The sequence below is a fragment of the Carettochelys insculpta genome, chromosome 23, assembly GCF_033958435.1.
Source record: "Carettochelys insculpta isolate YL-2023 chromosome 23, ASM3395843v1, whole genome shotgun sequence".
Taxonomy (NCBI): Eukaryota; Metazoa; Chordata; order Testudines; family Carettochelyidae; genus Carettochelys; species Carettochelys insculpta.
The window spans coordinates 13,775,888-13,801,619 of NC_134159.1; the positions used below are offsets into that span (position 1 = coordinate 13,775,888).

Consider the following 25,732-nt stretch of genomic DNA (forward strand, 5'->3'; position numbering starts at 1 on the left):
AGAAAAAAAAAAATGCCGTGGAGCTCGAATAAGCCAAGAGTCAAAGCCTAGGTTGTATGGCTCATCTGAAAGACAAAATCTCTGGCGCTGTTGCCCCGCTGTGCCATTCTGGGCTATTAGTTCAGCTCTAGCAATGAGAACAGTGCCAGCTACTGGGGAGAGAGAGACCCACCACGTCTAAGTGATTTTTCAGACTTGGGTGCCAGGCCGTTCTGGTTAGGGGGTGGCTTCGTTTTGTAATCCAAACAGTTACTACAGTTAACATTTTCCTGTCCAGCAGCCCTGGGGCTGGCTGTTCAAATATTCTGGTTAATAGAGAGCAGCTGGGCGAGGTACAGGTGGGGGTTAGTGGCTCCCCTGAATAACAAAGCTCAGCTTCCCCTGCACCCCAGTGCCTCTGCCCTACTACCACTTCCCAAGCACCCCAGCTTCCCTTGCTCCCACTCGACCGCTGCCCCTAGGCTTGTTGGTGGGGACGGCGGGAAGCTGTTGAAGATGGTGACGGGGGGCTCGCACATGGCTGCGCCACGCAGGGAGCAGCTTTGGGCGATGGACAGCGGGCGGGAGAGTGGAGGAGCATGCGCATGCAGCGAGGCAGGGCAGGTGCTGCATGGGCCAGCCCCCAAGGGATGGGGCGTTGCTCACACGCTCAGTTCTGCTGTCCAGCAGAGTAAGAAGGGGAAGCGGTGTCATGGCAGTGATTATACCGGTTATTTGAGAGTTGAGTGAATACTGGATAAAACAGGGTTTAGCCTACTGTGGCACAGACCCTCGTGTGAATGCAGTTACACTTATTTTCCATATCCTATAGAAATACACCATTGGTGTATGGATGTAACTGTGTCTGACTCCACACCTGGGGAGAACAGGGAGGAGGCAGTGTCCCCTGTAAACGGAGCACTTGGGCGGATGTCCAGGCAAGATTCAGGTGCCATCAGCTGTTTAGCAGAGCACCTACAGCGGGCAGCATGTATTTCTATTGGTGGTGCACATCCCCATATGCCTGGGTCCATGACAAAATTTATTGTGCCCATAGGTGGGACAAATTAGAGGGAATGCTGGGAGGGGGTTGCCCCACTTAAACGAAGCCAGTGTTATTGAAGTAGTAGCACTTTTGAGGGTAGAGAAACCCTAAAATGGTCCCTAATCAGCATCCCAAACAGCGGGTAAGCCCAGATCCCATTCCAAGCTTCACAGCACCAGCCCATCTCTCCTCCTGAGTCACTGATTCCATTTCCTGCTGCCACAAGGTGTCTCCTGGGAGCCACAGATGCTGCTTACCTGTTGGGAGCTGTGGTTGCTGACTGCAGTGGTCTATTTCCACCACCTGCCTACATCAGCCCCTCTTGTAACTGAGAAAACCCACCTCACTCTGACACGTTTTCCAGCCAGTCCAGAGTTTAAAGAGTTTTATAAAAGTGACACAAGCTAACTCAGTGCCAATGGGCCCAGAACTGAGTTCGCTGCTCCTGGAAAAACATATCCACCCTCCCAAGCCAAGGCTTCAGCAGAGCTAACCCATTAACAAGGTAAATCGTTAACCCCAGGCCGGGGCATTGGAGTGCCTAGCAAGTCTGCACCCACTCCTGTCTGTCTCTGCTCACCTTTTTCATTTGCTCTTGTCGTAGTTGTGTGTCTGTTCCCAAAGGAAGCGGATCGGCTGGGTTTGTGAGTAGAATTGGCCAAGTGTTGGCAGGTGATGATTTATTATTTGGCAGAAGTCAACATTGTCAACTCCAAGCATCATGTCAGAGCTGCCTCAGGACACATGAGGTGAACTTAAAAAAAATCCATGCTGGAGTCTTTGCTTTCTGGCTGTTGAGCCTTTCGCTTATGCCTGTAAGTACGTTTTCGAGCTTTTCCCCACAAAATGACAAATAGAAACAGTTCTTCTAATGAAAATCATAGAACATGAGGACTGGAAGGGACCTCGAGAGGCCATTGAGTCCAGCCCCCTCCCCTAACTGTCTAAACCATCCCTGATAGACATCTATCTAACTTGTTCTTAAATATCTCCAGAGATGGAGGTTCCACAACCTCCCTTGGCAATTTATTCTACTGTTTGACCACCCTGACAGTTAGGAACTTTTTCCTAATGTCCAACCTAAACCTCCCTTGCTGCAGTTTAAGTCCATTGCCTCTTGTTCTTTCCTCAGAGGCCAAAAAGAACAAGTTTTCTCCCTCCTCATGACACCCTTTTAGATACCTGAAAACCGCTATCATGTTGCCCCTCAATCTTCTCTTTTCCAAACTAAACAAGCCCAATTCTTTCAGCCTTTCTTCATAGGTCACATTCTCTAGACCTTTAATCATTCTTGTTGCTCTTTTCTGGACCTTCTCTGATTTCTCCACATCTTTCTTGAACTGCAGTGCCCAGAACTGGACACAGTGTTCCAGCTGAGGCCTAACCAGCGCAGAGTGGAAGAATGACTCCTTGTGTCTTGTTCACAACACACCTGTTAATGCATCCCAAAATTGTTTGCTTTCTTTGCAACAGCATCACACTGTTGACTCATATTTAGATTGTGGTCCACTATAACCCCTAGATCCCTTTCTGCTGTAGTCATTCCTAGACAGTCTCTCCCCATTCTGCATGTGTGAAACTGATTGTTCCTTCCCAAATGGTACAAACCCGACTCTCCTGCAGCAACTTAATTCCAGCCGTGGTGGCTTTCAGCACCGTACCAGATAGCATTGAGCCTTGACGCAGTCAGGAGTGCTGGCAACTGGGAGATGTAGCCTGTCCTTTTGGGGTGCAAATTATCTGTGAATGGATGGATTTTTTTTTTTTTTACAAAGCCATTTGTGATGTTTGTTATTTGGGGACGGTTCAGCCTGAGGGCTGCTTGTGAACTGCAGCTGTTTTTCTGGACTCATTGGCTAATCTGCTGTGTTATCCTGTGTTATTGCTTGTGCTGCCTGATTAGTTTATTCCCAAATCCACTACGTGTTCAGCGAGGCAGCCCGAGAGTGGATGTTTACATGCGGTCTGTGGTCTTTCTGCTGATCTTCTCGTGAATGTGTTGCTTACGCGAATGCTCATGAAAAGGGGTTGTGAATGTGCCAGAACTGATTTGTGACTTTCACTGAATGAACACCCAGAAATTCTCTGAGTCACAGCGCTCCTCCCCCAGATCTGCAACCGGATGGACCACGCAGAAGTAAATTACCTTCCTTTGAGGGTGTGGGAGATGATTTTGTTTCTCCCTCTGCTTTTGTGGGAGGTGAAGTGAGATCTTTCAGTGCTGCTAGAGTATCTTAGTGAAGAGAGCAACATTGGTCTTTATGGGCAGTGGGAATTGGAGATCGCTGGTCCCACACCAGCTCCCTTTGTGACTTCAGGCCAATTCATTCAATGTTGCGTGCCTCAGTTTCTTCAGCTGTAATATGGCAACCTCTCCTAAGGAGCTGGGGAGTTAGTTCAGATTGGTAAAGGGCGTTAAGATCTGTGGCTGATGGACATTTCCTTATAAGTGCAAAGCAAAGCCAGGCTCTTAGACATCCGACCTGCGCATTCCTGCTAAAGACCAACCTTGCCTCCGTGCTGGGCAACACCTGCCTGTCCTGGGAGGACCACTTAAAGCCTTCTCTGCCCTCAGACACAGAAGGAATGGGCTGTCCCCGGTGCCAGAGGCATGGGTGGAGGTGTGGATGGGACAGGAAATTACTTTCCCTGAATACTCAGCCTGACAGCGGGAAGCGAGCCAGGAATTGGGGCTCCAGCAGTGATCCCTGTAAGCTGAGTGTGTGGGCAGCCACCCAGGCATGAGTCAGGTGCTGCCCAGCTGATTAGCAGAGCACCCAGAGCCAGCACTGTGGCTTTCTACTGGTGGTACATGTCCCCATATGCTTTGATGCACATAACAAAATTTATTCTGCCCATGGATGGAAAAAACTAACAGGAATCCTGGGCCTCATTCCCCTGCAGCTCAGAGGTCAGGGAGCACAAGGCTGCTGTGTTGCTGCAGAAGAGCCCATTAAGCCAGTCTTTCTTTCCCCTTTGACCCAGGCTGTGGCTGAGGGGAATAAATCCGTGACCTGTTCCCCCATCAGGGCCAATGGATGTCCCTCACCAGGTCTCCTGACCAGGGTTCCCTGTCAGCTGAGTGCTTGGGGGGCTATCCAGGAGATATTCAGGTGCCACCCAGCTCATTAGCACAGCGCCTACAGCCAGCAGTGTGTGTTTCTATTGGTGGTGCACATCGCCACATTTCTTGGTGCACAGAAAAAAATTATTCCACTCATGGATGGAAAAAATTAGAGGGACCCCTGCTCCTGACGGCTTTAAAATGAAGTCAGTATCTCCCGGTGTTGGAGGAAGTGACTTCTCTGTGCAGCATGGAGTTCGTCTGGGGCCCTGGCAGGCGCTAGGGAAATATCACATCTGTTAGGACCAGCTGCCCTTCAGTCGTCAAGGAAAAAGCAGCCGTTGTTTCTCTGGGATGTCCGCAGAAGCAAGATCTTCCAGTGGCTCGCTAGCAAACGCCATACATAGAGCAGGCCTGAAACTCGCTGGCAGCTATTGCTTGCCAACCCCCTTGCAATTAGAGGCACCATTGCTTGAACTCTATCTCGCTGGTCGTGCTGTTGCCATAGGCGAGAGGATTCAGGCTCTATTCTCATCCAGCCACGTAAGTGTTCCATTGGCTGGCGGGACCCCTTTGGAATAAGGCTGCTACGGAAGGCAGCTGAAACGAGGAGGTCATTATTCAGGGTGCACCTGTCTGACTTTTTCATTTCCTTGGCAAGTGGAGGTGTCAGCTGGGGAGCTGCGTGCTAGGTTGGGGTGTAGGGTAGCATGCCCTGCACCTGCCATTCCCAGGCTCCAGTGAAGCGGCTGGCTTTGGCAGAGGAACGTGGCCCCACTGGAAAGGTCATTTCTATTCTGCTTTTGCAGAAGTCGGGCATTCGTATTTCCTTATTGTAGGGCTGGGTATTGGCTCACAGAGCAATCAGTGATGGTGGGGAGAGAGAGAGCCTACAGAGCTTAAGAGGTCCTTGACTAAACCCATTTTCCAGCTTTTTTATATATAAAGCGCCCCTTTTTTAAAAAAAATAAGTCCCCCCAGACTTCTCTTGCGAACCCCAAAGGGTCCACATACCACCGATTGAGAAACATGGTCCTAAGGTAATCTGAGGTCTTGAAACAAGTGCCATGCAACCTTTCCAGATGACTGTACCCTTTGCAGGAATCAGTTTGTTTTGTATCCCACCAAGTTACACCTCACTGAAAAACTACTTACTTACCAAAACATGCCAAAATATTACAGACAACTACTGAAAACTCGCTGACTTTCTACGATCTTATTATCAAGTCAATGAATTGGAATAGAAATATTGTATTTACATTTCAGCATAAGGCACATGGAGCAGTAGAAACAAGTCATTGTCTGGAAGAACTTTTAAATAGTACTGACTTTTTTTTTTTTTTATGTAACTTGTTGTAAAATGAGGCAAATATGTACATATCCATCAGGACGACCTTGGTGTACCCCCAAAGATACCCGTATCCCTGTTTGAGACACATTGAACTAAACCATTCAGGAAAATTGCAGGCATCACAAGGCTGGTTTGCCCCCTAGGATGCTACAGAGCTCTGTGTCAAGTGTGGCTCAGACTCCCAGAAAGTTGGGGCTGAATCCCTTGAGTTGGTTTTCATAGATTCCAAGGCCAGAAGCGGGGGGTGAAAGTGATTTAAATATCTTCCAGGTGCTGTTGTATTTCAACCCTTCAGGGAGTTCACGGCTGTTTGTACCCACCTCTCAAATGTCTTACAGGTATTCTCATATCACAGAGTTGGCGGCTCAGAGCAGGGGGTTGGGGTGTGTGGGGTGAGCTCAGACCAGAGGGTGGGAATGGGAAGTGCAGAAGGCAGGGTGTGGGGGTTCAGGGCAGAGGGGCTGTGGTTGTGTTAGAGGTCCAGGAGTCAGGGGTCCCATTAGGGGATGGTGTGGGGGAGAGCACAAGGGGGCAAGGATGCCATGTAAGGAAGGAAGGGAGGCTGCACTCCCACTCCACTGATTTGTACCAGGAGGCTGCTTGTTCATGCCCTTTCAGTCACTAGTAGGGAGTGAAAGGAAAGCTCGCGGTGGGGGTCACTCACTCCTCCGCCCTCAGCAGCCAGGCGGGAGCGGGATGCTGGTAAACTGCACTTTCCTTCTGCTCTCTGACAGTGATGGGAAAGGAAAGAACATCAAGCAGCGGAGAGCTTCAGCGCCCCCCCTCCCAGCCCCAAATGGCACCATGGGGAAGTTTGAGGCAGGGACAGGCTCAGACCAGTGTGGGTGTGCCCCCAACTCGGGCCTTTAACCTTAGTGTAGCAATCTGAAGGAGAGCCCTAGGAGCAATGAACCCTCTAATCTTTTCCATCATGTGTGGAATAATTTTATGTGCACTGAGGCCTGGGTGAATGTGCACCACTGGGAGAGAAACAAGCCTAGCTGTGGGCTAATTAATCAGCAGGGCAGCATTTGACTCTCTCCTGAGAAGCTGCGCAAAGGGAGCACTTCCCGGGAGCTGAGCTGGGAGCACGCCCCACATCCTTCTGCAGTGAAATGCCCCAGCCCACCAGCTCCTTCTTGCTGGAGCAGCGCACTGGGGTGCACCACCTTACTTGCACCGCTGGACAGACCCTTGTGACCATCTCCACTGCCTGCTGGCAGAGGACAAGCCAGAGGCATGCCCCACTGTAATCCCTGGGGCGGAGCGTTTGGGAAACCATCCAGCCTGCACCTAAGAACTCCTAGTGATGGAGGATCTACTGAGCCCCCAGGTGAACGTTTGCAGTGGGTAATGATGCTTACAGTTAAAAATCGACACATTATGTCCTATCTGAATTTGTCTATCTTCAACTTCCAGCCTTTGGCTGGTATTCTACTTTTGTCTGCTGGATTGAACAGCCGATAATTAAACATTTGCTCCCCATGCGAGTACCTCTAGACTGTAACCTAGTCCCTCCTTCTCTTCAGTAAGTGACTCAGAGAGCTCAGTCTGTCACTAACTATACAGCAGATTTTCTTAACCCTCTAATCATTCTTGTGGCTCTTCTCTGAACCGTCTCCAATTTAATCAACTGCTTTCTTGAACTCCAGCCTGCCAACAGGGGAAGCAACTGCCCCAGGGCCCTGTGGTTTAAAGGGCCCACAGCCAAATGCTCCCTCTAATCTTTGCCCTCCCTGTGCAGAATAAATTTTATGTGCACCAAGGCATGTGTGAATGTGCACCACCAGTAGAAACAAAACCTAGCTGTAGGCACTCTGCTAATCAGCTGAATCTCTCCTGGGTGGCTGCACAAGCACTCAGTTTACAGGGAACCCTGCCTGGGCTCCTGGGAGTCGGGAGCAACTGCCTGCTTTAATTGCCACCAAAGCCTGACAAGGTGCACTCCAGGCAGCTCTGAGGGTTGCAAGCTACCTCCCAGCCCTGCCCCTTCTGCCTGAGGCTCTGCCCTCCTGAGGGCATGGAGCCACACCCCACACAAACCCTCCCCAGGGGCCCCCTGAGTCTGCCAGCCCCATTTCTTGTTGATGCCAGAGTTTGGGTTGAATAGCCTTGAAGCGCTCAGCCTGAGAAAATAAACTGCAGTCAGCACCAGCTCACAGTATAATCAAGTGTCTGGTTTTCCATCTCATGTGGAAGGCTACAGCTGCCAGCAGCATGGCTGCTCCTTGTTTGGCCTCTGGTTCAAAGGAGAGGCAGAGGAAAGTATATCCTCGTCAGTCAACTTCCTGCAGAATCTAAGGTGCTGTTCTCTGCAATGTCATATTTTACACCTGCAGAGAGGGGGTGGGAAATGCAGGCAGAGCAAAGCTGCAAGGTGTGCAGAAACAAGTCCTTACAATTGTCCTGAGCAGGCTCCCAGCTGCCCCAGCCCAACCCCGCTTTGCTTAAGAGAGTTGACAGCCCCATCACATGAAGGGCAGAGAACAACGTGGCCAGGGTTGAAAGCTGTGCGGAAGCCAAGCCCTGGCCCCAGGGGGAGAGAGGAGATGCAGACAAATGGGTCACTCTCTAGCGATGATTCAGCCAAAGCAAAAGGCCCTGCAGTGCACTGATGGTAAAGTTCTCTGAGCTGGCCTCAGTTGATGGAGTTCACTCATTCACCACAAGGCACCGAAACCATGAACAGAGCCAGCAGCATCTGCACTGCAAACTCAATGCTAGTCATGGCCAGGGACAGTCATGGAAGGAACAGAGAGTATCTGAGTATCCTGCATATTAGGGAAAACCCAACCCAGCAGGGGGAAAAAAAATCACAACCTTCCCCACCAACCTTTGGCCCAGGCTGGGAACCCAACTTGAGCCAAACCTTCTCTGAAAGGCTGAAGAATTCCAGCAAGTTTATTGTCCAGAACCAGAAAAATAGGTTCAGGCTGAAATTATCTCGGCTGACACTCTCTGGACCGGCATGATTTTAATTAGCCAAATGTCGACTTCTCATGGGTGTGGCCAAGTTTCCTGCGGTCCCATAAAGTTTGTTTCTGGCCACCAGTCCTGGCTCTCAGGGTTCTGTGCTGTAATTTAACTCTAATTTACACCTAAATGTCTTCTCAGAGCCTAGTAAGCAGTGGAAGTGTTGGTAATGTGCTAGACAATACTGACCTCCCACGGTCCAGCAAATTCTCGTTTGGCACCAGTCAGGTGCTGAGGGTGCCAGCCGAGATAAGGTCAACCTGTACATGGTTCAGATGAGTCTTAGTCTCCTTTGCTTCTCAGACACAAGAGCATTTGTTCTCTTCTGATTTTGGTTAAAAAATAAAATCACGGTCATAAAAACCAAAAAGAGGCACGATTAGTGATTACTTTTGCATTAATTATGCCTCATATGATGCTTTGTTCTCCCTACTCAGACCCTCAGTGTGCACCAGAGGCTGTGTGGCAAGACTTAGCAAATGCTAGACACGCTGTTTCCAGTGGAAAGAGCTGGCGGACATTTCCCTAGCTTGCTTCTTTTAAAGCAGTGTTGTTTACGGTCTCCCAGGAAAGCCTGGGATAATGAAATAGATTCCTCCAACTGTTACCCTATTACCCACCCACCGTGCTGTGGTCGCTGTATTCCCACCTGCTCTTGACAAGGTGCAGCGTGGATGTTGTGCTCTGACTGGCTAAACAGTGAAATTGAATATATGCGAATGTTTGAACTCCCCTAGTGCTGGCAGTGTTACTGTTTGTGCCGGGGGTGATGTCTGCACAATTACCCGGGGGCTGGAAGCTGATGCCACTGCAGACTGGAAAACCCAGGTAGCACTGAGCCGTAGCAGTTGGCTGTATCTATTGGAGAAGGAGAAAGGTGGATCCCTGACGGGTACTGCACATGATCGGGGCTGTCATTGTGCTACTTGTATCCAGACCAGTGGTTTCCTAGTAGGGTTGTGTCTCTCACTGGCCTCGTCACCACAGCTGAAGCAGCATATGCTTATAAAAGGGCTGTTTTACACTGTGATTAAAAGCACACAGTCTTCGAGCCTGGGGCAGCTCATGCAGCCTTGTGCAGCGCAGGCAACCAGGCTGTACAATTGCAGCGTAGATGTTCAGGCTCACCTGGTGCACAGACTCTGAGACCCTCCCTGAGAGGGCAGAGGCTCTAGCCCGAGCAGCAACACTGCAATTTTATATCCCTGTAGCCAGGGGTCCCTCTAATTTTTCCCATCTGTACAGAATACATTTTGTTTCTGTGCACTGAGGCATATGTGGATGTGCCCCACCCATAGCAACACGTGCTGCAAGCTGTGGGCACTCTGCTAATCAGCCAGGTAGCACCTGAATCGCTCCTGGGCAGCTGCTCAAGCAGTCAGTTTATGGGGGGACACTGCCTGTAGCCCAAGCCTCAGGAAAACAAGGCAGCTGACCCAGCCCAGCCCTGAGGCCTGTACTGCATGTAGCTCTTCCCTTTGCATCACGGTTGTCCAAGTGAGCAGAAGATTCTTTGGGTCAGACTATCCAGAGCCCCAGTTTGCACATCTGTGTGACACAGACTAGGAGCGGGTGGGATTTAGTCCTTCCCCGGTTGTCAGGGCACACATGTGGCCTCTGAGTCTACTGCTGCAAATAGTTCTCAAGTGAGAACTATTCCCCTGCTTGTGCAGAAGTCCTGAGTTTGAGTCCTGGTTATCCACAGTACGTATGTTATTCAGCTCATAATGTTCTACAGAGAACAGCTCATAGCAGGGATGGGTTTAATACCAATTAACTGTGCAGAACTGGATATCACGTTCTACTGCCACACCAGGGAGCCAGGCCCTGCCATGAGCATTGCAAATGGGCCCCTGTGACTCAATGCATTGAAACCAGAGGCTGTTCTGATCCAGAATCGGTCGTTTTCCCCCTCGTTCCCCTAATGCCCTCACTGGCTCTTTGGGACGAGATGAATCCACTCAGCACTGGGACAAGAAACCCTCCCCCACTCCTGGATTGCAGTATGAATTGGAGTTGAAGAAGCGCCTGTCTCAATCATATTCCAGTAGCAAATGTGACCCAAGCCGCAATTGGGAGTGGGAGAAGGGACTGAAAAAAAGTCTTTTGGTATTAGTCATAGAATCATAGAATACTAGACTGGAAGGGATCTTGAGAGGTCATCAAGTCCAGCCCCCTGCCCTCATGGCAGTACCAGGTACTGTCTAGACCATCCCTGATAGACATTTATTTAACCTGTTCTTAAATATCTCCAGAGATGGAGATTCCACAACCTCCCTAGGTGATTTATTCCAGTGTTTGACCACCCTGACAGGAACTTTTTCCTAATGTACAACCTAAACCTCCCTTGCTGCAGTTTAAGCCCATTGCTTCTTGTCCTATCCTCAGAGGCCAAGAAGAACAAGTTTTCTCTCTCCTCCTTATGACACCCTTTTAGATACCTGAAGACTGCTATCATGTCCCCTCTCAATCTTCTCTTTTCCAAACTAAACAAGCCCAGTTCTTTCAGCCTTCCTTCATAGGTCATGTTCTCTAGACTTTTGATAATTTTTGTTGCTCTTTTCTGGACCCTCTCCAATTTTGCCACATCTTTCCTAAAATGCAGTGCCCAGAACTGGACACAATACTCCAACTGAGGTCTAACCAGCCCAGAACAGAGCGGAAGAATGACTTCTCATATCTTGCTCACAACACACCTGTTAATGCATCCCAGAATCATGTTTGCATTTTTCACAACAGCATCACATTGTTGACTCTCATTTAGCACGTGGTCTACGTTACCCCAGAAGATCGACTAGGTCAGGTTGATCTTCCAGGGTTCGATTTTTGCAGTTAACCCCTGTATTTCTCACACAACATGCAGAATAAGGGAGGTCGACGGGAGAAACTCTCCCGTCGACCTCCTCCAGCAGGACAGCCAAGTTAGCTGAGTGCAGATATGTTGATTCTAACCACGCAATTGCTATAGCTAGAACTGTGTATCTGTAGTCGCCTGTCTTAGCCTAGTATAGACATAACATTATGTAGTCTTGCCCTCTGCGGCCAGTTCTTCCCCTTCAGCATCTCAATACAAGCATGGCCTCGAAACTCTTGTGCAGGGCGGCTGTATGACTGGATGCTTGTCCGTTAGGCGTGTGCCCACTCAAGGGTGTTGTGCATGAACAGCCTGGGAATTTTCCAGGGCTGTAGAGAGGGACGGACACCAGTCTTAAATGAACCAGAAAATGTTTCGGACGCTTCCAACCTATTCTGCAACCAAACATTATCTGATATTTATTTCATATATACACAAGTAATGTACTCTAGCTATATGCAGAGCGCACCCACCCCTCTCTTCTATCACCGCCATAGCGCTCAGGCCCTGTGTGTGCTCTGTCAGCTTTACTAGTGCATGACGTTAAAGCCAGCTCCTCCAAGCCCTCCATTAAGGGACATTAAAACGCCATTACACCGGCTATTGCAAGGGGATAGCTAAGCATCGCTTCATTTCGTAAGCCTGATTCAGGAGCTGGAGCCAAAGACAAGAACGGCTTATGAGCATTTCATGGCCCCGTCGGAGTCCACATAGGAAGTGGCAGTCAAGCATTTGTAGCTGGGGACTGGTAAGGGGGCCATTTTGGGAGGGCGGGTGGGGCAGCTGCCGGGCATACTGGGATGCTGCTTTCTCTCCCCCAGCTACACCCCCCCACAGTCCAGGGGACCAGGACAAAGAGCACAGGTTCTGTGAATTATCCCTCTGTCCCTCAGCCAGGAGAGAGAGGCATGCGTACAAGCCGCGTGCTTTCCCCTCGCTCCCTGACAATCGGAAATGGGGAGAAAAGCAAGCAGCGTCCCAGCATGCACAGCCGCTGCCCTGCCAAAACGGTGCCCTGGGGGACTGATTAGGCAGGAATTTCCCTGTTGATGCATTCCAGCCTCTGGGGGCTTGGTAACTGAGCATTCTGGCTGGTCTCAGCCTACAGCCCTTGTGGGTTTTAGAACATAAGAACAGCCATACTGGGTCAGACCAAAGGTCCATCTAGCCCAGTATCCTGTCTGCCGACAGTAGCCAATGCCTGGTGCCCCAGAGGAGGTGAACCGAAGACAATGATCAAGTGATTTGTCTCCTGCCTTCCATCTCCCGCCTTCGACATAAGGCTAGGGCACCACACCTTACCCCTTGCTAATAGCCATCTATGGACCTAACCTCCAAATATTTATCGAGCTCTTTTTTTAAACTCTGTTAGAGTCCTGGCCTTCACAGCGTCCTCTGGTAAGGAGTCCCACAGGTTGACTGTGCGCCGTGTGAAGAAAAACTTCCTTTTATTAATTTTGAACCTGCTACCCATTAATTTCATTTGGTGTCCTCTAGTCCTTATATTATGGGAACAAGTAAATAACTTTTCTGTATTCACTTTCTCCACACCATTCATGATTTTATATACCTCTATCATATCGCCCCTCAGTCTCCTGTTTTCTACACTGAAAAGTCCCAGTCTCTCTAGCCTCTCCTCATATGGGACCCCTTCCAAACCCTTAATCATTTTAGTTGCCCTTTTCTGAACCTTTTCTAATGCCAATATATCTTTTCTGAGGTGAGGAGACCACATCTGCAGGCAGTTCTCAAGATGTGGGCGTACCATAGTGTTATATAGGGGAAGTAAGATATTCTTTGTCTTATTTTCTATCCCTTTTTTAATTATTCCTAACATCCTATTTGCTTTACTGACTGCCGCTGCACACTGCGTGGATGTTTTCAGAGAACTATCCACCATAATTCCAAGTTCCCTTTCCTGATCTGTCATAGCTAAATTTGCCCACACGTCCTTGCCGTTCGACCCCTATCTGAGAGGGTCTCTGGGGAGCCAGTGGGGCTGGGATAGTGTGAGGAGACTAGACATGGTGAGTGAGATCTGAGTGCTTTGAGGGCTTGAATTACAGACATCAGAGAGGCACAGACATTGATTAGCTCATCCCTGCTGCCCCTGAAGCAAAGGGTCGGGTGCAAGACGTCGCCTATTTCTTTCCAGGAGGCCCAGTGGAGACGTGGGTCTGGAATCCAGGCTGCATTTTATTGCCAAAGGGTGAGATGCAGCGAGTGTTGTCTCTCAGGCTCTTCCTGGTGGGCTCATGGGATGTGTCTCTGGCTGGGCCACCGGGGAGTGTGGAGGGTCCAAGCCGTCCTTCTATGGCCCGCTGTCTGAAGTAACGGATGGCAGAGAGGGTGCCAAAGTTCGCCAGTAACACTGCAAAAGACACAGCCAAAAGCAAGCTGCAGGATTATTCTAGAGCCTGGGGTTGAGGTCTAGACAGAGCCAACAGGCTTCTGAGCAGAGTTCTAGACTCCATGATTGCCTTTTTGATGCAGGGCACCCCTGGGTCTTTCAGGCTGACATCTCTCGTTAGCACAACTAATGACAAATGTCACTGCACAGCACTGGCACCTTTCATCTCTGGAGTGCCGCGCACATTGCAATAAAAGGAATGAATTTAAACCCTTTTCACCTAATAAGAGCATTACACCCGCTTCCTAGATGGGGAAACTGAGGAATGGAGCCATGACTCAACCAGGTGTTGGCGCCACTGCAGGGGAGGCGGGGTTTCAATGCTAATGAGTTAGTGGCAGAGCTACACATGGTAGCCCAGGGCTCTTGATGTGTCACCCTTTGCTCCAGCCACCTGGCAACCATGCCACTCCAACTGCTGCTGCCCAGCCTCAGTTTGATGGACAAATCATTAACCCTGTAAGTGCTGGTGTCCAGTTCTCACGCTCTGTCCTGGCAGATCAGAGAATCATCCATCCTTCCCAACACCAGCACTTTCCTGGGAGCTCAGCAGTCGCAGGCTGGCACTGGCGGTACAGGTTTCCCCAGTCATGCTTTGACACTTTAGGGAACAACCAAGAGGTTAAGGGATCAGATATGATCGAATCAAATGTGGTGATACTGACATTGTCCAGATGCAGGACAGGATCGGTCTAAAGCAATCGGAGAATTACACAAGAAGGGCCACACGGGGTCAGACCAACGGTCCATCTAGCCCAGTGTCCTGTCTTCCGACAGCGGCCAATGCCAGATGTCCCAGAGGGTGTGAACAGAACAGGGAATTGCAAAGTGACCCCTTTCCTGCCATCCATTTCCAGCCGCTGACAAACAGGCTGCGCCTACACTTGCAGTCCTCTTTTGAAAGAGGCATGCACACGAGGGAAAGCAAACATGCAAATGAGGTGCAGATTTACATACCTGGCACCTCATTTGCATGTTCTTCTTTCAAAAGATCTTCTTTTGAAAGAAGAAAAAGCAATGTAGCTGCGACTCTTCTGAAAGTAAAACTGCCTCTGTGAACAAAGCCTTCTTCCATAAAAAAAGGGAAGAAGAGTTCTTTCGAAGATGGGGTTTACTTTTGAAAGAGCCACGTCTACACTGCTTTTCTTCTTTCCAAAGAAGCTCTTTTGAAAGAATATGCAAATGAGGTACCAGGTAAGTAAATCTGCACCTCATTTGCATTTTTGCTTTCCCTCATTTGCATGCCTCTTTTGAAAGAGAAATGCATGTGTAGCCACAACCAGACCTATCCTGGCTCATAGCCATTGATGGACATAACTATTCCTATGCACCTAACTCTAATCAAGTCAACAGCAGCTCTGCTGAAGGAAATGCGGTGGGACGTAGGAATCAGGCCCCACCAGTCGAGCGAGAACACTGGGAACAATCGTTGAAATACAGGGCATTTCAGAAAACAGCAAGATGCCTTTAATCAGTAGGGAGAGATTCTGCTCCAACCTATATGATCTTCGTAGTGTTACAGTGTAACCAAGTCAGGCCCATATGTGGGTGTATATGTGTGGGTGTGTGTGGGCAAAAGGTGTGTGGTTTCTCTCCCTTCCTCCCTGCTGCGCTTTGCAGGGAGAACCTGCAGGACATGATGGGGGGCTCCCAAGGCTCCTTGGGAGCTGTAGTTCTTTGGCCAGCTACCTACCTAGACAGCTGGCCCTGGAGCAGAGAAGGGACTACATTTCCCAGCATGCCCTTGGCCACTAGCTATATGAAAGAGAGGGAGGTTAAGGAATATTGTTTTTCACTTAGGCTATTACAGTAAAATCCCAGAAGGTCATTTCTATAAAGCCTTTATTACTGTATACATTTTTAGGACGTTATACCAAAAATCACTTAACCAATCAGTGCTTCCCCTCGAATTTTTCATTAGCCTCTCTTAGACACACTCATTGCATGACTATTTTGAACTCCTTTATATTAAAAAAAAATTGCAATCCGCATTACAAAGAAGCACCTTCTCCTGCCAGAAATTCCTGCTTATGGGCCTGCCATCGGTGAAACTTCCAACATCATCTAACTCGAAATCCCCCATGCATCTCCCCCTCCCCTTTATGCACAGGCTTCTCTGCTACACGGTCATCCGACCTACCAGTCTTCCATGCATCTGGCGCCTGCAGATTTGATGTCTTCACAGCCCAGGATGCAAAGGCAACAAAGACCAGACACAGGTCCTCCTGCGTTAGGGCTAATGGTGGGTGGGGCCTCTCTGCAGGAAGAACAAGCTGCAGCTAAGGATCATGTAGTATTAAGAATACTCTCACAAGAGTCATTTTAGCCCAAAGTCTTTCTGACGGATGTTAAACCTTAGCATCATTGTCTTTTTACTTCAATTCCCCCACTATGTCCAATTCTTGCATCTGCCCACACATCTCCTCCCTCTCTAGGCTCAGCCATGATCGCCGCCTTGTTATGTTTGGAGAACATTGGTCCATTTCTGGAAGAACCTGCTCCATAATCTCTTCTTTTGACCCAGTTTTGAATGGGTCCCCCAGTTGTCAGACTTTGTGGCCAATCAGGAGCTTAACAGTAGCTTTTCATTTGTATAGAGACGAGACATGACATTTTGCTTATTGGGAACTGAGCAGGTCAATCTAGCTCTGTGGTTCTCAACGAAGGGTACTTGTATCCCCGGGGGTTAGGCAGAGCTCTTCCAGAGGGTATGTTAAGTCAGTTTATTGACTTTTTTATGAATTAAAAAAATTGGACTTATTTGACATTCATCTAATTTTTTATTATCCTTTTTGCACAATCGTAAGTACAATGACAAGCTTATTGCTGATAGGCAATTTCTTCCAACTAGCCAGTTACAATTAAGTTTTTTAAACAAAGGTGTTGCAATGGTAGAAAAAAAATTGTGTCTAAAAATTGTAGGTACTGGCGGTACTTATAATTTTGTTTTTTTGAAAAGGGGTACTTTAAAAAAAAGATGAGAAATGCTGATTTAGCTAAATTATTTAACCCCCATTACCATGGGATATGAGTCTCTCATGGTCTGTGATGGATTTATCATTGCAACACTCCTCTGAGGTTAGAATGTGTAATTATCCCCATTTTACAGCCAGGAAACTAAGGCACGGGTAGACTAAAAATATGCATATGCTACACACTAGCCCAGGCTCTGACTCTACTTGGAGCTCAAGGCCCCTTCTCTCCATCAGGCTGACTTGGTTCCAGGAGCACTCAGGTCCTAGGCTGCTGCTAGGGAATGGGTGGGAGAGAGCCTTCTAGCTCAGACCCATGCCTTGTCATGCTGTGGAGGGGGCGGGCGGGGGGACAACTCAGGATGGACACTTGAGTCAAAAGGCCTGTGTAGTGCAGCATTAATGCCACTGTGAGACCCAGGGCCAGCAAGAGCAAATGTGGTTTTACTCAGCAGCGTGGGCTTACAAACACCGAGTCTGGGTGCCACAGCCACAATGCAGTGTAGACATGCCTTGAAGGACTTGCCTAAGGCCACACAGGAAGTCTGTGGCAGAGCAGGGGACAGAACAGGGAGCCACAGAGTGGTCCAGCAGAGCCACTGGTATGGGTATACCTGACTGTTGTGTGACCCACCATAAAGTTGGTTCTCCACCTGGGTTAATGAGAAGTAGTAACGCAGCTGCGTAAAGTGCTCCGAGATCCAGGAATCTCACTACGCAAGTTTATTATTTCTGTGAGAAGCCTTTGCCCTTCCTACACTCCATCATGGCCACGGGAGCCTCTTGGCTGTTCTCCAGGGCTTGTGACAGGCATCTCTTTCGACCTGTCACTCTGTTGGTTTCCCCATGGTCGCGACTTTTGAACCATATTGCAAGAGGGCTGTTCAGTTAGCTTGTTTGACAGGTTTTTAATTAAAGCCAGTTTTATTAATTGGTTGTCACCAAGGTAAAGAGCCTTTCCTCCAGGCAGATCAAGAGGCAGAGCTTTGCAGGGTCACCACTGGAAGGGCTCAAGACTTGTTTGTTTTTAATATTAACTGGGAAACATCATGGCTTTACACACACCATAAGCTTCTAAATAAATACAGTGGTTGTCCTAATAGGTCAGATTTCTTCTCTTTCTTTTCCCAGCCTCTCTCACCAACTCACAGTAATAAGCAATGCCTGAGTAACCTTTAGAGGCTCCAGTAGGTGCTTATTAAATTAGCCTTGGTTCTAATGTCCTCCTCATTTATTTCTGCCTGGATGAGTATGGGAAGGTTCCAATTTGCTCTTTTTCTCTTGCCAACACTGCCTATGACAGCTCAGGCTCACTGGCTCTGCAATCATCGTGCTATCTTGGGACAGACAGCTTTCCCGGCTATTGACCCTGCAAACAGAAATCCAGCCTCAAGGTTCACCTTCGCGTATTGTCACTCAGCAAAATTGGATTTGGAACTCAGAAGGGCCCTGTCCACAGCTGGGTTTAAATACACTTGTTGCTAGCAGAGTTCTAGCTTCATTTCCCTGACCAGTGTGGAGAAGGACAGATCAGGTGTCATTAGTTCTAACACATTCCTTTCAAGTTCTTTTGTTTAGTGTACGAGCAAGTGTTTAATCTTAGGTGAAATTCTTGTGGGATTGATATTAGTTTGGTGTGCACACAGTTTTGTGTACAGGGAACCAGGAAAGTTTGCTTTTCTTTCTGCTTTGTGTGCTGACTAATGCCAGTTCTGGAGGCAGTTACCCCTTGGGGGTTGGACCCCAGGGTTGGCCTCAAGGGACTGCCTGCATTCTATTTGTGACCACATCTGCTCCATGACTGGTGAATGTATGTTGGTAAAGCAAGTTATACACAGCCTACCCCCAAACTCCACACCACTCAGTTCTTTTCTGGGAGGCTGACCTGCACCCGGCTGACTGCTCTGTTCAGCACTAGCAGGTGTACGTTAGTGGTAGGAGAAGAGGTAACGTCCTAAAGCAGTTGGGTCTTCTAATACCTATGGGATTGACTCCCAGACAAACCTACCTAAGTCCAAGGCTGCTGGGCAGTGAGGGAACAAGGTTAGTGTGCGATTTGGTCCGACTACGCACGGCCAAGCTATGCTTGCACCATGCCAAGGGACTCCCAGCGTCACGGGGCATTCCACAGGCTTCATGAAAATACGCTTATGAATCTGAATATGACATAACTGGAATTTGGTTTCTGCAAAACACCCCACGTAAGGTATCATCGGAATGTTAGACTCTGCTGAATATGGTTTTCCCATTTGTAGGCAAGTAGCATTCCTGCATGGGAAGTTAGAAATATGAAGTAAGAAGCTAGAGTTACTAACAGTCATAGACTCATAGAACACTAGAACTGGAAAGGACCTCGAGAGGTCATCAAGTCCAGTCCCCTGCATTCATGGCAGGACCAAGCACTGTTAGACCATCCTTGATAGATGTCTATCTAACCTGCTCTTAAAAATCTCCAGTGATGGAGCTTCCACAACCTCCCTAGGCAAATTATCCCAGTGTTTAACCATCCTGACAATTAGGAAGTTTTTCCTAACGTTCAACCTCAACCTCCTTTGCTGCAGTTTTTTTTTTTACCTACGAAAGCTCATGACATAACAAATTTGTTATTCTCTAAGCTGCCGCAGGACTGCTTGCTGTCTGTGAAGCTGCTGACTAACATGGCTACCCTCTGAGACTAAGAGCACACTGCGTATAAGACTTTCTACAGAGTAAAATGGATCTATCTGGGTTCAGGTCTCATTGGGGCTGTGGATTTGTGTGCTGAGGCAAGTCCCTTGGGATGAACTGAGCCTTCCCAGAGCTGAGCTGATCTCAGCGTCTGTATCACACCGCAAAGGGCTGTGACCCCATCTCTGTCAGTGCAGGAGGAGGCCAGAGGGGCTAAGGGACCCCCAGGAGGGTGGGCTCAGTGGTATTTCAGCACATCAAATGACAGTCCCAAGGGGGTCTCTGTGACTGAACCTGTCACCCCCCACCCCTGGGTGACAAGCCTATCCAATGTGTTTGAAGATGGGACCACAGGCTTACAAAGGGGATGGGACCATCTGATTAGCACGACTCACAGAGCAAAGAACAAGCAGAACAAGGGCACTAGCTCCAGGCAGCAGCACTGGGAATTTCAGTGTGTGGGCGCCAGGGAGTGAAGGTCAGGTTCTGGGCTTTGGAGAACCTAGTGCGGCTCTGGGGAATTCAGCCCTGCTGGGAGCTACAAGCAAACAGAAGCCCCAGGGCCAGGGCTGGGTGGGAGCCCCCAGGCAGTGTACAGGATGCAGATGGGTTTGGGGCAGAGGTAGCAGTGGATAGCATAGGGCCTGGGGAATCCAGCAGTGGCCCTGGGCAGCAGCCCTGAGGACACGGTGGCTTCAGGTTCCCATTGAATCATCAAGCCTGTTTCTAAAAGGCAGCACTGGGCTGTAGACCCTGGGGCAGTGAGGAGGGAGCAGCCGGGGGCCAGAAGCAAACATTTACCTGCTAGTGCAGGCGCCATCCCTAAATCCTCCGGCTTCAGCTGGGTTCGTGCGGAAGGCCTGCGCTGGCGAAGGGGGAGCCTCTGCGTGGAACTTTGCAGTCCCAGGGCCCTGTGGGAGGGGAGGCAGCGTCTGACTAGGTGCATAGGCTTTCTCAGGAGGGATTTCATAGCTCCCATGGCTTTTCTGGCCTCCCAGGCAGGCATGCTCAGGATGTCCTCACCCCAGCCCCTCCTGCCTCTTGCACCATCAGTGAAGAAATGTTCGTAAACCTCAGGGATGGAGATAACGCTGCCCGAGCCTGGCTCCTCCCGGCTTTCACACTGAGATGCAGTTTGCTCCAAGCTGCTGCTGCTGCCCCTGTCTGATGCCACAAAAGTGTCTCTGCCACCTCCTCCCCTACTTCCTTCAGGTTCATTGAAGAAATATTCGTACATCTCAGGCCCAGACATTTCAGGCACCTCCTGCTCCTTCTCGGAGGGAGATGGGGGAGTTTGAGTCACCCCTCCCAGGTTGTCCTTCTCCCCCCATTGCTCTTGGGTGTCACAGAAAAAATAGTCATACATCTCCGGCCAGCTCAGGGCAGGTATGGCCCCCTCCTGAGAGCCCTCAGCTGCCGCAGGAAAAGAACATGTCCCTCTCAGGAGCCCAGGTCTCTGCCTGCTCTGGGCTCGGTCTTCAGCATCCCCAGCAGATGCCACCTTGTTCCCAAGCCGCAGGGCTCTCCCCGTGGGGCCTGCGCACTCCTTGCCCTGGGACGCAGTGGGTTTGCTGCTGTGAGCCGACGACACAGTCTCACGTTCTCCTGAATCAGTGGCTTGCTTTGGCCTTGCACCTCCGGTCTTCTTCACTTCCCCTGAGAGAGGCTGCACTGATGGAGCTTCCACCCCCTTGCTCCTGGGAGTGATGACTGCCTGGGCTCCCAGGGCTGACCCTCGGCCCTCATCCCCCAGTATATCACAGGCCAAGATACCACACTGATGAGCTTCATCCTCCCCCTCCAGTCCCCTAGGAACCAGTTTGGCTGCTATTCCATCTCCTTTGCTCTCGTGCAGTAGTGCAGAAGGGGTTAAAAACCCCAGGGCTGGAGTGGAGCTTTCCGGTGCCAGGGTCCCTAACAGTGTCGCCTCAGCTGCCGGTGTTCTCTTGTGCTCCCAGCTCTCCCCCTGGTGCACAGGCTGCATGACACGCGGAGAGGCAGCCGGGGAGCCCGGAACCATCCAGGCTTGTTCTAGACGCCAGCATGCCCCTGAAGGCTCCCCAGCAGGATGGCTGTCCCCTTGTATTCTGGAGCACGTTGGCTGTAGGGGCGCTGCAGCTGGAGTCTGGGAAATGTCACTGTTTGGGTCTGACAGCCTGTCCTCTAAGCATCCAGACCAGTCAGCCTGGACCCCCGCTGGCCTCTCCAGCCCCTCAGAAGCAGCCCATGCTGGGAGGCTCACATCCATCGTGTGAACTGGCCTTTCATGCTCTGCCATCTCTGAGCTGTCTGGGAGCTGCTCCCCGTCCCGTGGAGCTCCATCTGGCAGACCACCTCCTGCTTGTACAGCGAATGACGCAGCCATTGCATGTTCTGCAGCCTGGCCTGATTCCTTGTGGGGGCTGTCCTGGGGCAGCAGTGGCTTCTCCACAGCACAGCTAGCTCCTGAGAAGTGGGGCAGCCTCCTGCCTGGGGCGCCGGGCCTCAGCAGAGTCTGCTGGAGGGTTCCACGCTTCTTGCCCTCACACAGAAACCTGCTGACTGAGCCCAGGTCCGTTTCATCCTCGCTGCCCGAGAGAACCTCCTCCAGGACCAGGTGCCCCGGCAGAGGCCAGGGTGGGGTGCTCTCTCCGGGGACACCACACAGGGGAGAGCGTCCTGTCCCAGGAGCTGGGGCATCCCCTGCCCTGACTGTGATCAGCCTGGTGAGGCAGTGACTGCCGTCCTCATTGTCCCCTGGGTCGGTGTCACTGAAGCCCTGCTCGTCTGCGCTGGCCAGAGCAGCTGGGCTCAAGCTGCACTCTTCTGAAGCCAAGTAAAACTCCGCCCAGTCCCGGTCATTCCGCTGGATGCTGTACTCGAAATTCTCCATCTCTGCAGTAGCAAAGCAAGGGGGCATGAGTGAGGAAAGGGCACTGGGCAGGGGTGCACAGCTGCCCACAGACCTAGTGCTGAGATGCCACTCACAGGACCGTCCTTAGAATTTACGGGACCCTATGCGGCGCTATTCAACTGGCAGCCGGAGGGATGACAGTTTTTTTAGAGATGGGATTTTTACAACCTTCAGCAGCAAACTAATGAAACAGTTTTAAAACAAATTTTATACGACGCTCCTGTCGACTAACACAGTAAATTCAGAAACTGACTCTATACCTGGGGCTGGCAAGTGCCTGGTAAATGGTTTCAGGATCACCTGAATGGGTCATTCACAGGTTCTGCTAATAGCTCCCTTTTAAGTTAACTAGCTCCTCGCTGGAGGAAGCAGGGCCACAGAACAGGGATAAGAAGAGGTGGATGGGTGGACATGAAGACTCAGGGGTGCCCCACATTTTCAGGTTTCCCCGTGCAATTGTGTGTTCTGCATATAGGTAAGGACAGCCCTGGCCACTTGACCCATCTGACAAACTCAGCTTGTCCCCTCTGGTTCCTTTGTTATTCTGCTGGGCTGCTGCTATTTGCGCTCCCTTGTGTCTGAGACCACCGGGATGCTCAGATCTCAGCAAATCCATCAGCACAACAGTTGCCTCCTACCCCAAGGTACCTTTGCACATACAGCAGCATGACACAGCTCATCCCTACAGCTGCCTGACAGGGGCATCCTACCTGGGAGATGTGCAGCAGTCACGCCATGGGAGCCCTAGCAGAGTCTGTGGTGAGCTAGTCTGGAATGCCGGGCGGAAGAGGCACTTTCTCTGGGCGAATCAAATGATCTTAAATGCCACGTAGCTCCAGCTTGGGCTTTTCTAATGTCATCTGCATTTGCATAAGAGGGCACCCTGGGGTCTCACTCGAGCCACTTCATGAAGCCAGAGGAATTTCTGTGCACGAAGGGTGTTGCAGATCCTTACACTGCCTGGCCCAGAGCTCTGTGGAGCTGAGCGACGGGACAAGAGATCCTCCTCCGTGGCTTGCACCTTCTTTTTCCAAGCCCTCCTATCACCACCCTTCTTTAATAGTCTCCTGTCCTGCCTGAGCCCAGACCCTTGGCTGGTGTAACAGCGCCACTGACTTCAATTTACTCAGGATTTGGCTTCTTGCATCTCCTGGGAGTCCTGACGAGAGGCAACCAAACAGCAGAGGGCTGGCACAGGCACAGCTGCCGAGCGCGTTTGCTGGGGAAAGCTCGGACCCCTGAGCGGTAGGGAAGTGCGTGGGTGCCAGAGAGCAGCAAGGCGCAGTGGGTGGGCGGCCTACCTGTGGGGATGGAGCGCTGCAGCGAAATCCTCCCAGCGCGACATGGTGCCGTACCCTTGACGGGGGCATTAAGGGCCAGGCTTCACAGTGGCTCCATTCACAGGCCAAAAATAGCCCCCGACCTGTCACATGAAACGCCAGACGTGCCAAGGGCTCTCGGAGGACTGTGCCATAAATAGCTAACGGGGCGGGGGGTGGGCAGCATAAGCTTGCCAGCCAATGGGTTTCCTTCTCACGCAGATAGCAGCATTCCCTGGCCACCCACGGATACAGGGGCCCTTCCGCTCTCCAGGTTGGTGTGACCCCCCGCCCTTGTAACCGAAGGCTATGCAGGACACCAAGTGCAGGGTACAGGACACAGAGCTCGTGGCTGGGAGACACCAGAGGGCAAGGATGGTGGCGCTCACAATCCTGTTTGGATGGCAGAGGGACACAGCCCGTGCCAGTGACTGAAGCAAATAGCTCAGCAAGTCAAATCAAAATGGAGGCTGAGTCTGTGAAATAATGGTCCTGAGTGTTATCAGAGCCTCCAGCTTCAGGGCACGATCTGTCTAGTGAGGGGTTTTGGCCTGTAGCAGTGCGGCTGTACAGCAGAGTACCACATGGTCAGGGACAAGCGTCTTTCCCCAGTACAGGATACCACACTGTGTCAGTCCTGCAGTGCCTGGCACTGACAGCCAACAGAGACGGGGCTGGGTGAGACGGCCAGCAGACAAAATATAAATGGGGAAGTGAGTTGACCAGGGCCATCCAGCAGAGCGGTGGCAGAACACAAGAGACCTTGGCTCTCCTGCCTCACGCTGTGCTAAACCATACTGCCTTCTGCTTCATCCTTCCTGTATGGCCTCAGCAGATTACTGAAAGAGATGGCAGCCACACAGCAACAGCCCTGTAAATGCAGCAGCCTCTCTTGACCAATTCATAAGACCAGCTATACTAGTCTGACCAATGGTCCATCTAGCCCAGCTGCACCCAGGCAGCATTGGCCATGGGAGCAGAGCTATCCTAGGCCTGTTTAGCTTCCAGCGGGCCCGACACCAGAGGTGGGCAGCAGAGGCTCTGTTTGAATGCCACAGGGCCTTCCTACTCCCAGGCCAGGTGTTCCCAAGGAACAGCAGTTTTGGGGAGTTTTTAACCTCACCTGCTTAACAGGCATAAGGCTCTGGAACACACAAAGCTTTCAGACTTCCTTATGCAACACCTGCACACAGTGAGCAAACCAGGAGAACCTAGTCCCACTAGAAGCTGAGCTGGCGACTCCCTTTTATTTGTGCTCTTACACCAGGCATGGGGAAGAGGCGCCTTCTTGTGGGGCCGGGAGGTCACTGCAAGCATATGGAGTGAGGTTGGAGTGCCAGGAAAGGCCCAGTGAGGGAGTGTAAACACTGACCAGCATTTGCTTCCTTTCTCTGGTCTGTGGGCTGACGCACGCTGGGGACTTGTGGGGCAGAGGAAGTACAGAAGGAAGGAGGTCGGCTGTCTTCCGTCCCTATCTGATGTCTGATCTGGCTACACCCGCCTCCTCCACCCATCCACTCACTCTCCTATAGACCCCAAAGGGAAAGTGAGCAGCTTCCTTTTCTTGGCTACGGTAAACTTCCTTTTTCTACCTCCTCCAGCAGCTGGGGGTTCAGGCCGAGAAGGCGCCTGACCCTGCCTTTCAAACCACAGCACAGAACAGGAAAGACAAAGATGCAGGGAGACAGAACCGAAAACCAAATGTGGGCTGGTGGGCCACGTTATCAGTGTCACACTAGAAACCAGAGCAGGATCAGCCACACACCGAACCCAGGAGGAACTGCACACGTCCCTGCCCACATCCCATCCTGGGCTCAGTGACACTAACAAGACTGTTGAAAAGAGATCAATGAAGTCATGTAGATGTCCAGGGCAAACCCACACACCATCATGAGAGGGGGGCGGTAAATGCATCAGCTGGCTCGTCTTTGGCTTCTGTAGAGCATGAGCATATGAGAGCAATGCGACTTCCCCACCCACTGCCTGTAAATTGCAGGCAGGCTGCAAAGGAGGCAGTAGGTGACTCTCAAAGGCCATCCGACAGTTCTAGGATTAACTGGATGGATCCCATTTCTTCCTGAAGGAGACCCTGGAACCCCCCGCAAGCATAGCTCAGCAGTCAAGCTAGCACAGCCTGGCCCATGCCCTTAAAGTTGAGAGTTTAGTGGTTCCCAACCTGGGGTTTGTGGACCCATTGGGGTCCAC

General features: G+C 50.7%; 2 protein-coding genes across 2 annotated transcripts in view; one reads left to right on the forward strand and one right to left on the reverse strand.

Annotated features, from left to right (window-relative positions):
- The window catches only part of PLEKHN1 (pleckstrin homology domain containing N1), a 168,862-nt gene that overhangs the window by 51,192 nt on the left and 91,938 nt on the right, over positions 1 to 25,732 (forward strand). The window lies entirely within an intron of this gene.
- Positions 11,658 to 23,628, reverse strand: PERM1 (PPARGC1 and ESRR induced regulator, muscle 1). The gene is made up of 4 exons (XM_074975557.1): positions 23,510 to 23,628; positions 20,117 to 22,189; positions 15,817 to 15,933; positions 11,658 to 13,637 (listed from the first exon to the last, which is right to left on the reverse strand). The coding sequence occupies exons 2-4, from the start codon at positions 22,185 to 22,187 to the stop codon at positions 13,408 to 13,410; spliced, it is 2,418 nt and encodes an 805-aa protein (XP_074831658.1). The 5' UTR covers positions 22,188 to 22,189; positions 23,510 to 23,628; the 3' UTR covers positions 11,658 to 13,407.